The sequence below is a fragment of the Rhamphochromis longiceps genome, linkage group LG18 (genome assembly GCF_057381845.1).
Source record: "Rhamphochromis longiceps isolate RC_006_pf linkage group LG18, R_longiceps_female_GT1.1, whole genome shotgun sequence".
In the NCBI taxonomy this organism is placed as follows: domain Eukaryota; kingdom Metazoa; phylum Chordata; class Actinopteri; order Cichliformes; family Cichlidae; genus Rhamphochromis; species Rhamphochromis longiceps.
In genome coordinates, this window is record NC_140574.1 from 32,980,172 (window position 1) to 32,992,839 (window position 12,668).

At 40.7% G+C, this 12,668-nt stretch overlaps 1 protein-coding gene across 2 annotated transcripts; it reads right to left on the reverse strand.

Moving 5' to 3' along the window:
• Positions 1-43: 43 nt before the first annotated feature.
• lrrc53 (leucine rich repeat containing 53) lies at positions 44-11,445 on the reverse strand. Of its 2 annotated transcripts, none has more exons than XM_085389225.1 (9): positions 11,308-11,445; positions 6,575-6,674; positions 6,370-6,498; positions 4,940-5,038; positions 3,964-4,139; positions 3,216-3,379; positions 2,927-3,116; positions 2,641-2,833; positions 44-2,420 (listed from the first exon to the last, which is right to left on the reverse strand). In XM_085389225.1, exons 2-9 carry the CDS (start codon positions 6,579-6,581, stop codon positions 166-168), a joined length of 3,213 nt encoding a protein of 1,070 aa, XP_085245351.1. In that variant the 5' UTR covers positions 6,582-6,674; positions 11,308-11,445; the 3' UTR covers positions 44-165. The 2 variants fall into 2 exon arrangements, with proteins under 2 accessions (XP_085245351.1, XP_085245352.1); XM_085389226.1 differs by lacking the exon at positions 11,308-11,445 and adding an exon at positions 6,739-7,203.
• Between the last annotated feature and the right edge of the window lie 1,223 nt (positions 11,446-12,668).

Here is a 12,668-nt window from a genome sequence, read left to right on the forward strand (position 1 = left end):
ATTTTATTCAAATGCTGCTTCAAAGGCCATGAATGATTTTAAAATGCAAAAATACTAATTGATAAAAAATAAACAATATGAAATCCTCTAAATCTCAAAATGATTCAGTAGTAACATTAGCTCCTTTTACTCAGATAAAAAGTAGTTTAAATACTGAGTTAGCTTCTAACGTATTTTCCTCTCCAGAGCAGTGAGAGGACGGCTGGATGTCTTCTCAGGAAGCACCAGTCTCAGCTTCCTCCTGAGGGAAGGGGAGCCTCCTTCCTCAGGCAGGTACTCTTGCTGCAGCAGAGCAGCTGCTGTGGAGGATTCACTCTCTGTGGATATACCGGGCACACCTGATACGCCTGCCTCCTGCATGCTGGCTCCAGACCTTTCCACTGCAGGCACCTCAGTTTGAGCCACACCCCCTACTGATATATCAGCTATTGTACCAACAGATACATTCCCAGTCTCTGCCTGACTGTTACTAATTGATATATTCTCCACTGTGCTCGCTGGTTCGAGTCTTTTGGGGGCAACCTCAGACATACAATCCTGCGAGGCAGGGAGGTTCTCTTTGGTCATGGATGTTTGAGGTTCAACAGATAGCTCATGCAGTCCTGCATTCTGAATGACTTGTCCCTGCACTAGTTCAGGTTTTGGCATGGCTACAAGAGGAGCACTGTCAGGAAGCATTTGGCTCTGAGAGGGGGACTGGACAACTGCAGGATTAACACCTGGGTTTGCTGCTAAGTTCAAGGGAGCTCCTCCGGTCTGAGGTGTTGCACTTGCATGTAAAGGGTTAGCAGCAGACAGAACTCCCCCTGCAGCTTCTCTAATAAGCATGTCTGGAGCACTGCTTGGAGCCACGTTAGGCCCACTGAATGCTATACTAGGAGCTGGACCTCTGGGGAACAGCAAATTTGATCCTGAGGCCAAGGTGCTGAGCAGAAAGTTCCCCCCTGGAAGAGAGAGGCTGCTGCCGCTTAGCTGTGAGCCAGCTGAGCCAAGCAGTGAGAGGTTGGTAGACGAATGCTGAGCACTACCCAGAGTCAGGCCAGTTCCTTGATACTTATTACCCAGCAGACTTTGCCCATGTCCACTAACAATAGTGGACCCTGATTGGTCAGCAGCACTGCTGCTTTGCACAGACTGGTTGTTCTCTGGGTATCTACTGTCTTCTGTACTTTTCTGGTCATTGTTAACACTTTTGGAAGTTGTTTTTTCAGAGGGTGTTTGGCTTTTCTGTCCTTCCTCTCCTCCGACCTCTTCTTCCTTGATTCCAACCTCAGCCGATGTCTCAATCTTGGAGGATTTTCCAATTTTTTTCTTGCTAGACTTTCCTTTTTCTTCCTTCTCCTCACGTTCTTTTCCATCCTTTCTTTTTTCTTTGCTTTTCTTGGAGCTGCTTTTCTCCAAAGGACCCTGCTCATTTTTCTTCCTTGGATGGACTTTGCTTTTTCTTAGTGGATTCAAGTTTAGTTTGACCTTCACCAACCGGCTGGACTGAACTTTCTGCCTCTTTTCTCTTCTCTTTCTTTTGTCTCTTATTACGTCCTCCTCTCTCTTGTCCTCAATTTGACTGTTTCCTTCCTCCAGGGTTCTTGAACTTTGCAGATCAAACGACACATTTCTGATTACTTTTCTCAACTCTGTGTTCTTCATCATGTCAGAGTGGTTATGAGCATTCCTTCCGCTTTCATTCAGCCTGTACTGAGAAGAGAAGCCATTAGGGAAAGCAAAGTCTCCTGGATTGGTCCCAATCTTCCGTTGTCTCATGTCCTGCTCTGCTCTGTATGTCCTGTGACAACTTTCACAGCGTAAACTCTCATATCCTTTAATCTTTACTTCTGCGTGTGTCCTGTGATTGTTCACATTTCTGCCGTTCTTCCGGGCTGGCAGGATCTCTGCTCTCTGATTAAAGGCTTCACTCTGTGGATAAGAAGATGAATTTGTATTTTCTTGAAAAACAAACTTGTTAGGGGTGTCCCTGTTCAAGATTCTATGCTGAACTTCTGTCCTTTTCCCCTCCTCGTCGGGTATCCTTCTTATTTTTCTCCTTTCTCTGTCCACCTCTGCCTCAATCCCTCCATTCATCCTGTTTTCTCTTCTCATTGGGTTCAGCTGTGGTGCATCACTGCTGCAGTCAGCACAGCTGAAACAGCCACCGTTCTCATCAGTTCTAAATCTAAACTGGTCTCTGGGTTCATTTGCCCATGTGTCCAAAGTCACGGCGTCCTTGTTCCACTGCTGCCTGCTGTTTTCTTGCAAGAAAACATCCCTCCTCCTCTCTCTAACATCGAGGTGATTAACACGGTGGTTAGCTGTGCTGCTGCTTCCTCCTTCTTGCTCTTTCAGTCTTTTACTTTCTTTCATTTTTTTCTTTCGAGACACTTGATAGTAAATCAGAACTATCAGCAGAGTCAAGCCAACGCCACCTGAAGCACAGGAGAATGAGTATGATTGGGTATTAAAGGTTCTGCAGTGTATTTTTCTCCTGTTTTTATTTTCGAATGTTGATCATTTAGAACTGTGTTGCTTCAGCTGGGTGTTCTGTGCTTATGATTCTCCATCTAATACTCCTCTTTTCTTATTCTTTCATTAACATCTAAGAGTTAAATCATTGTTCTTTTATCCTGTGTTGTTTATCATTCTCACCAATAAAGCAGATGACTGCAGTGATGGCTAGATCTCGAGCATACAACTGAGGCGTTACGCTGGCTCTTGGCTCTATATGCACTGTGATGTTCTGATTGGACGGGACACAATTGGCATCGGTCAGCTCCAGCACTGTGGTTACAGCTGGGTTGTCAGCACTCGCACAAACCATCCTACGGCCATTGTAGAGGATCTGAGATCAGCACAAATAGAAAGAGAAAAGATTTAAGTCAGTTCAGGTTGTACTGGTGAGTGGACGTAGGTTTAGTGGGGGGAGTTCCTGTACCTTGTCAGGTTGTTGGATGAAGGTGGACAGGAAGTCGGCGAGCTCCAGCAGCTGACAGGAGCAGTTCCATGAGTTGAGGTCCAGGTTGAGATTTGTCAGCCAGGTGAGGTAAGAAAAAGCATCCACAGGAGCAGAACTCAGGCGGTTTCTGGAAAGATCCAGAGTCGTCAGGCTCACCAAGCCACGGAAACTAAGACACAGAGGGTTATATATATATTAGGTTTGGTGAAGGTCCTTTATTTCTTTTAAAGGAAGGAAATAAATAAACATTGTAATATTAACTTCTTACCTGTTTCTCTCCACATGCTCAATCAGATTATCTGACAGATCCAGATTCCTGAGTTCTCTGAGGTCATTTAGAGGGAAGGAACGAGAATCTAAGCTGGTGAGCAGGTTTCCCTCCAGTGTAAGACTCTGCAGAGCCTTGGCACCTTTAAACCAGCCACCCTGGATCTACACAGCAACACAGAGTTGATTCTTACTTCATGTATTTAGTCCCAAAACTTAAAATGCTGTATGTTCTTTAAATGCACAAGAAACGTTGTGGAAGACGATAAACATCTACTACCATCTGCACATAGTATTTGGTTTTACTGTCTATGTTTTATATAAAGGTTATCTTCTTTCTAAATGCCAGCAGGTAGAAAAAGGTTCAGCTTCCATAGGAAGATTACCCTGGGCAGCCTTGCTCTATTACCTCAGTAAACACTTTACTCATCATTTGTGACTTCTATCTCTGGTTTCAATTTTTGCTGAATACAATATGATGCTCATTTTGCTCATTACTGTCCCCATAGGTGTCCAGAAGGAGAAAAGGAGGATATGCTTCACCATATATGATGAGTTAGTCACATCAGGTCTTCAAAAAACTAAGATGTTCAGCTCGAGCCTTCAGCTGGTAAAGTGACAACGGCTACATCCATCTTTTCCATGACTTACTATCCCTGATTAATGAAGTAATCACTTAACTGTAAAATCTCTCAACTGAAAATGCTACTGTTGCAAATAGTAGCATTTTCCCCAGCAAAGGTACCTACCGTGCTAATGATATTATGGCCCAAGGTAAGGACCTGTAGCTGGGTTAGATTCATCAGAGCTCCACCCTGTAGAGACTCACTGTTCAGGAGGTTGTGGTCCAGCAGTAATGTGCGGAGGAAGGGCAGATTTCTGAAGGACTCTTTACCAAGTTCTGAGATGTTGTTATGACTCAAACCTGGATGATCAGCAGGGAGAAATACATTTGAACACTATAAAACCGGGAGTCTAAATGTTTTAATGCATCTAAAAAGTGAAAGATGTCCTGTTGCCTGGCTATGCTATTGTTTCTAAAAAAAGAAAAGGACAATTTCCCTTCTTTTGTTCTTTTTCTGTCTGTCATCTGCCATTGCTTTGCAGTATTTTTATGGTGCAGAGGACTTTCTTCTGAAGTTTAGTGGGTCAAAGTTTTAAAAGTAACTCTATTTCATCTAGCAAAAGGGTTTGGCACACTGACCTCTATGGATCAAAAGTTAAAGGCTGTACTAAGAGGGAACATGTAACACAAGCAAGACTAATTGCCTTGCTTGTGTGTAGTTAGTCTCGAGTCTTTATTTTTTGTAAATTTGAGAGGCAAAATTTATCATAGAATGAATATGAAAAGCTGCATTAGAAGCTTTTGCTTGCTACCTTCAAATACCCCTCTTGACCATTGTGGCTGCTTTTTGATTCACTATTTAACCCTGGAGAACCCATGGGGTCAAATTTGACCCCATGGGTTCTCCAGGGTTAAACTAACTTTGCTTTACTTTGAAGGACCCGTCCCATCCTTCAATAAACTGTTCAAACTTCTGCAATCAGGCAGAAGGTTCCATACCATACGGGCAAGAACAGAGAGACTCAAGAGGAGCTTCTATCCCCAAGCCACCCAGGTCCTAAATCAGAACATATCAGAACATGCCCCCCGTGAACAGAATCAACTTGTCTTACCACTATTGTTGCTGTTTTGCAATTCTCAGAACTCACCAGTTTACTCACCAATGACTGTAATGTTGCTCAGCTCAGACAGTGAGGCAGGCGGAACTGTAGAAATTGAGCCTTCTGTTAGCAGCAGAGCCTGTGTGGTATTCGGAGCAACTGGTCAAGGCATACAAAAACACACAACATCATCAGCATATTAGTGCCTTTCGGTTACATACATAAGAAGTAAATGTACCACATTAAAGTGGTACATTTTGCATTATGCTACATCATAAGCTTATAAAAAAGTGTAATATATGACAGTTTTTAGTAATGTCAAATTCTGTTGGTTTTCTTTAGTTTATATTTTGCAATACTGGCTTTTGTGTTTCTTTGAGCTTTAAGGATTGATTTTATTATTATTACATTTTGTCATTTTATAATGCATTGTGCAATAAAATATGTATTAGTCAATCCATTTGCAAATTAGTATTATGAATTACGAATTGCGGAAGGTAACACGAAAGTAGCACGTAACATTAGCATCACTCCAGGTAGCCCTACCCTTGTAGGCTTGTGTTAGTTTGTGATATGGGGGTACTAGCTAGCTACTGTTAAGAAATAAATAAATATATATATATATATTCTTAATGCTTATTTGCTGATTATATGGTTTTATGTATTTTAGTAATGAAGGCTTGTAAACCAAAGGCACTTTTGACTCACAAACTAAGTGCTCAGCCAGACTGAAAAACAGGAAGTCCGTGTGCAGCTGTACACGCATATTAATAAATAGAGGAAGTTAGACAGAAAAAGAGGAAGCTACTGACATATAAGGAGTTGTTTGTATTGAAACTGTGTGACGTGTGAAGTACCAAAATAACACTATATGAGACACAGGCTGAGCTTCTAATGTTAGAGATTCTGCAGCTGGCTATGGGCTGTGCAGGGCTCTCTCTTCCGGAAGATGATTGAATAAAGAATTATAAATGTTTTGACCACTCTGAGTCGGGTTTTCTCTGTTCTATCAAAGGGATCAAAGAATCGGGTTTAATTCTACCGTTTTTAGTAAGCTAATGTCTGCTTTCACAAATAAACTTGGAAACTAATCAAACTTCCTTGTGTTTTTGTCCATTAAATTACCATATAATGGATATTTTTTAAAACAAACAAACAAAACAAACATAATCAAAAAGTAATTAGCAAATTATTTTATTAATTTACAATTGATTATTAAAGCATGAAATGCTTTATTTCAGTGTAACGTAACTCTCCCAGTCCTCCATATCCCAGTACCCTCTTATTCGATTGTTAATCCTTCATGTCTGTGTTCAGTGTTTACCTGTTTAGTTACTTTCTCCTTTATTTTGTTAGTTCCTTTTCTCTCGTGTTTTGCTGTCTTCAGCTCTGAATACTGACAAATAACGTTTTTCATATGACTACCGTACAGTAGGACTATGCACTTATTTAGGCTCAGCTTTCAGTTATAGAGGGCATATTTTTTTTACCTATAATTTTAGTCAGTCTTTGGCAGATGACAGCATCCTCAGAACAAACCATACAGGAAGCAGGACACAACGGGACTTGGGACATGCGCTGGGCGCTGATGACTAGCAGCAACAACATCAGCAAAATATCTGAAAAGAAATTTGCATAATCTTAACTGCCTGCAGTGGGCCTCTGCGATGCAAGAAAACCATGTGTACTACTCACTGTACATGTTGTGTTACAGTGCAGTGATGATGAGGCCTCTCTTCCACAGGGTCGTAACCTGATACAGCTTTATCCGTATCGCCATTATCATCCGTTTGTCCTACAAAAAGACGTAATTGTATCACTGTAAAAACACCATAATCACCCATCTTGTGTAGTCAGACCTGCATGGCTGAGTGTGGACCTTAGCCTGCAGCTTCCTGAAAAGAACAACACACAAGTACTGCAGACGAATGAGTGACATCATGAATAAAACACATACAGACGTCTTCATAGGTGTTTTCACAGACTGAAAATAATCACCAAGTACACGTTTGCTCTCTGTTGCTAAGCAAACAAATAAAGCTAAATGGTAATGCATCACCATGTGTACTTGTGTGTTAGGCAGCACTGGGGAGATAGAGTTTGTCCCCAGAGGAGGCTGACTGATGGATAACAGCTCGACATTGTAGCCAAATGAGGCCTATCATGTTTCTGCTGAAGCTCTTTTACTAATGGACTTTTCTCTGGTGATAAACATATGTAAGCTACTCCACAATAACCATAAAGCAGAATGGCTCATCAGATTGACCAGCAAGACAACACATTCATTACAGAGTGCAATTATATTTCAACCCGGCAGACTTTTATCTCCTATACAAGAAACGCATTTTGCAGTTTATTCCTAGCGCAGACAGCACTGCTGGTTGAAACAATAATGTCTAAGCACCACTTAAACCTGATTTAAGAGCTATTTAAGCATTATGTTTTATTAACACTGAACTCAATGTGGAGCTTCCATCTTCACTAAGCTCTTTTTTCACTGTTGTAAATGTACAGCTGCACTCTGATCTCGTGCATTTTTACATAGTGATTTTGAATTTCTTGGTAGTTGTTTTGTGTCTGTTTTTCATCACATCAAGTCTCTTTGTTGTCATTTCATGCATCTTTGTGTGTCACGTTAATCTCTTTTGTCTCTGTCATGTTGCCCCATTTTTGTGAGTCTCGACACTGTTGTTCTTTTGCATAGCTTTCTTTTGTAGGGAACTGTTTTAACTGACATTATAGTTCGTCTTAATACTACTGAAGAGACAGTAGACACCCGGGAGACAGGTGTAACAGTGAAGCTCCTAGGAATAGAGGAGTGAGGGTAGACAACTTTAAATATCTGGGGTCAACTATCCACAGCAACAGACAGTACACAAGAGGTGAAGAAGAGAGTGTAGGCAGAGTGGAGTAGCCCTTGGTAGAACCTCAAAATCCCATCCTTTCGTGAACCTCGGGACCAAAAAATGGTCCCGCCCCAAAAGTGCTCTAAAAATGTTATATATCAATATTTTTTTCTACTTTAAATTAGTCAATCTTTTAAAACTACTTCTGCTTAAAATATCCATGTCAAGTTTTAATTATATTTTCATTATTTTAACCCTTTAAATCCCAGTTTTATTACATGAGCGCCCTGTTTTTTTAGCCCCAAAAAACAAAAAAACTAAATATTTTCCAAAAAAAACATTTGAAGTAATATTTGTTTGTTATTATAATTAGGCCTTTAGATGGACTAAAGATTGGCACCAACAGTCATTTCGATCGCCTTTTATTTTTTTTTCCAGGAGCGCATTTCATAAAATGCACACTATCGACCACGCCCAAAAAGTGCTATAAAAAATTTATATATTAATATTTTATTCCACTTTAAATTAGCCAATCTTTTAGACCTACTTCTCCTTGAAATATTCATGTCAAGTTTTAATTACATTTCGCGGATTTTAACCCTTTATATCCCGGTTTCGTCACATGAGCGCACTGCTTTTTTTGCCCCAAAAACATAAAACATAAAACATAAAATATTTTCCAAAAAAACCATTTGAAGTAATATTTTATTGTTATTATAATTAGGCCTTTAGATGGACAAAAGATTGGCACGAACATTAATTTCGATCCGGTTTTAATTTTTTTTCCAGAAGCCAAAAATGTCCCCAGGCGGCGCTGCTGCTCCTGCTCCCCCGGGGAGGAGTGCCTCTGCCGCGGGTGTGTTTCGCGCAGCGCCGGAGCATATGGTTCGGTTCCCGTGTCTGCAGCACACACTTCCGCTACCACATGAAAACAAATACGTCATTTCCTGTTGATTAAAAAAAAAAAAAAAAAATCAAACGAACCTAAGGGCAGAAAATGGTCCGGAACGAGCAGCGGGGCAGGCTGCTGTGGTACGCGGGAAATTAGTGTGCCTTTTCCGTGTATCTGTCTCGAGCAGGCCGCTGGAGAACATGTGTATGTTCCAGCAGGCGTCACATGTGGAGCAAGGGCGCCACCCGGTGGACAAATAAAAAAATTACAACTCTAAGGCCTGTAGTCCAAAACGAAACCTAAGCTGGAAACCTGACGATCGATTTGACCGTAATTTTTCTGGCGTGAAAAATAGCGTTTATAATGGGTTTCAATGGGGCACAAATCGGCCACGAGGTTCGGTAGTGGATGTATGCCTTTTATTCAGCCATTTAAGCTCATTTAAAAAACTCAGACTGAAATTTTAAAATAAAATGGGAAAAAAATACATGTTTGAAAATTTGGCTATACTCCATTAAACACAGTGGAAATGGCGTGGAATTAAAAAACGCAAAGGCCACGAAATGGTCCCAGGTTCTACAGAGGGGTAGGTGGAGATGGTGTCAGGGGGATTTGTGTCAAAAGGATAGCAGCAAGAAAGGGAAGGTTTACAAGACAGTAGTGAGACCTACTATGATGCAGGGTTTGGAGGCAGTAGCTCTAAGAAAAAGACAAGAGGCTGACGTGCAAGTGACAGAGTGACCAGGATGGACATCATCAGAGGGACAGCTCAGGGTGAGCAGTTTGGGGACAGAGTTAGAAACTCGAGTTGGAAGTGGATATATTAGACAAAGGATGTTGAAGATGGAAATGCCAGGCAGGAGGAAACGAGGAAGATCTCTGAAAAAGTTTATGGATGTAGTGAAGGGGAACAGAAATTGTTGATAGAGGATAGGGTTAGATGGAGGCAGATGATCGGCTGTGACAACACTTAAAGGGAGCAGCCAAAAAAAAAAGTTGTTTTGTGGTGCATCTCTTTTTTGTGTACTGTATTTCTTTAAAGCTGTTTTGTGTCTCTTTGTTGTCTCTTGACAAGACACATGTGGATGAGACAGAAAACAAAGAACTCAGACCGAACACCATAACAGTAAAGCAATCTAGACTTGTAGCCAAAATTTCATAGAAACTAAACAGCCAACAGACTTCACACAATACAACAAGAACTGACACTCAGAATTAACAGTTTGATAGAAAGTCAATCATCAGATAGTAATCTAAATCTTCAGGCACAGAATAACAGTAATAATAAGTAAACGCAAGAACCTAGGACCAGGACAAATATACATTTGTAGTGGAACAGAATAGAACTGCCCTTTATTGTCCTTGTACATAAAAAATGAAATTGTGGATGCTCCACATCTACTGTGCAGGAACAAAATATAAATAATAAGACATCAGAACACACAGTAGGAGAGCTTGCTCTACACTGAGGAACAGTAGCAGCAGCAGCTTCTGGTCCATGTTATTCTTCCTCAGGAGGAAGTGTAGCTGCTGCTGCACTTGATCAGCGGAGATGTGATCGCCCTGAAACCTGAAGGTGGAGACAGATTCCACTCATTCTCCATTTATAATGAGAGGGCAGTGAGCCTGTCTGTGCCTCCTGAAGTCGATGTGTTATTTTGTTTTAAGGATGTTCAGCTTCTAGTATATCTGCTTTAGAGATTTTCTGCCTGCTGTTAGTAAAACATCACTGAGCAACGTCACAGCGTAGTGGTTCATACATTCACAAAACAGTCTGAAGGTCCCTCAGTTCAATCCCGAGGAGGCACACAGATCTCTTTGGGTTTGTGTGAGGAACAAAAATCAGCCAAGTCAAAACAGCTACCTGCTGTGGTGGCTCCTTATGATTAAAGGGAGCAGCCAAACATAGCTTCAGTGGTAATACTGAATGGATTCGTTCTTATGTGGCACTTTTCTAGTCTATGTCTCATTCACCCATTCATACAAGCACTGTTTACCATCTTTCTATCCAACAGTCACACTTCAACAAACACAATTTGGGGTTTAGTATCTTATCCAGGATATTTGACCATGCAGACTGAAACAATCAGGGATCAAACCACTGACCTTTGGATTAGTTAGTACATTATTAGGAAGTCACAATTAGTACCTAACTTGCTCTACCTCCTGAGGTAAAGCTAACCTCATGCTGGTTTAAGTTGAAAATGGCATTACCAGCTGGTAATATAGCCTAGATTTCCTGATGAACTGCACTGGTTAATGAAGTGCTGGGAAGAAACTACGAACTTGCCTGGAAACTACATTAGTGAGACTTTCACTGAAGCACGCCAGGCCTTATGATAGTGTGATGGTCAGGGTACACACATGTTAACCATGGGATATTAGGTTTCAGTCCAGTTCAAACTTTTCCCATCTTATTAGTTGACTGACTCCTTGGATAAGTTTGACCCACCATCGTCACGGCAACTCACTAGACAGTTACAACATTTGGAAAATATGCTTTTAACAGAGCTTATTAGTGACCCAATTACAATTTGGTATTTACCAAATACCAAATTGTATACCTTTATTCCAGTGTCATCTACTACAGCTTGGTTTCTTAATCTGAACATCTAAATATTAATTTTAAAAAAGATCATTGTCAGATCGTCATCATAGAAATCCATTAAAAACATTAGCAGGTTCCTTACCTGTTCCTAACCAAGTGTTTTAACCCTGCTCCTGATATGGTGCACTCCACTCACATGATCCATCAGAATGACCTGTAGTGCTTGTCTGCTGTAGAGCCATCATTTACTGGTTGCTGTAGTGCTGCAACACGTACCGTGTATATGAGTGGGTCTAGCTCAGGTTACCTGGCCGTCTCTGAAGCATGCTCAGTAGAGCTGGCTGTTACCTGAGAGGAACAGATGTCATGTCTGACTTGGAAATAGAGCCTTAAACTTTGTCTTAGTTTTTTCGTTGTTTGTTTTGTTTATCTTAATTCTAAGTATAAGTATCACTGATGTCTAGAGTGACTGCAACTGAAAAGATGCATTGTTTTACATAATAATTACTATTTGCTTTCAAAGTGAGGATTTTCTATTGATGTTTAACCATTTTTTGTGTGTGGCCACTTATGGTCTTTATTTGTACTATATGCACCTTCTTCCTGTCATTCTGCATTTCTGTTGGTTGCCCAAATGAATGTCACAAATTTGACCATGGCAAGCATAAGTGCTCCATGATCAGCACACTTTCACAACGCAGGACTCAGCACATTGTAACTGCTACATCTGAATCAAAGCCAGTCTTGAGATTCTGGTTCTCTCTGCTATGTATATGCTACATTATACTGCATTTAAAGATGCTCTAATTTCCATTTAGGAACTAAAGACCAACTTAAAGCTGGAGGACATTCACTGATGTCAGGAAGTGATGCCAGTAAAAATACAGATTTTTTTTCTTTAAATGTCGCTAAGCAGCAAACAAAGTAGTTACCAGGAGGTAAAAATGGTGCATTTTTCAAAATGAGCAATCGGCTAATTAAATTGAGAAAACATGCTATTTTAAGAAAGAAAATAAGGTGATTTTGAATTTGATGGCAATGACATGTTTTAAAACAGTTTGGACAGGAAGAGTATGTAAACATCTGGGAGCTGAAGACACCAGCTGCTGGGAGAGGACTGTTGTCCCATTCTTGTTTGATATTGGATTCAAGTGCTGAGTCTGCCATATAATATTTGCCATATTTTACATTCATGAGAAATAGAATGTTTTGAACTGGTGAAAGATCCAAACTGTAGGCAGACTAGTTCAGCACCGGATCCTCCTACTACAAAGCCGTGCTATTGGAATAGATGCAGCTGATCTCGTTTATTTACATTGTTAGGTTTCGGTGTTGTCAGTGTTTTGTTTTTGCGTGACTGTCATGTATTTCCTGCTTTACTTTGAAAGTCTGTGTTATCTTAGTGTGTTCAGTTTACGTTTCCTTGTCTCGTCAGGTCTAATTTGCCCCAGCTGTGTTTCCCTCCTGTGGTCCTTTCCCTTATTGCTCCTTCTATGTATTTAA

What these genes read in the sequence shown, in the direction of transcription:
- lrrc53 (XM_085389225.1), bottom strand. An exon ending in AAGACTGACTAAAATTATAG is followed by an intron (nt 5,039 to 6,369) that starts GTAAAAAAAATA and finishes TGCCTTGACCAG; the next exon opens with TTGCTCCGAATACCACACAG. An exon ending in GCCATAATATCATTAGCACG is followed by an intron (nt 3,380 to 3,963) that starts GTAGGTACCTTT and finishes GTTGCTGTGTAG; the next exon opens with ATCCAGGGTGGCTGGTTTAA.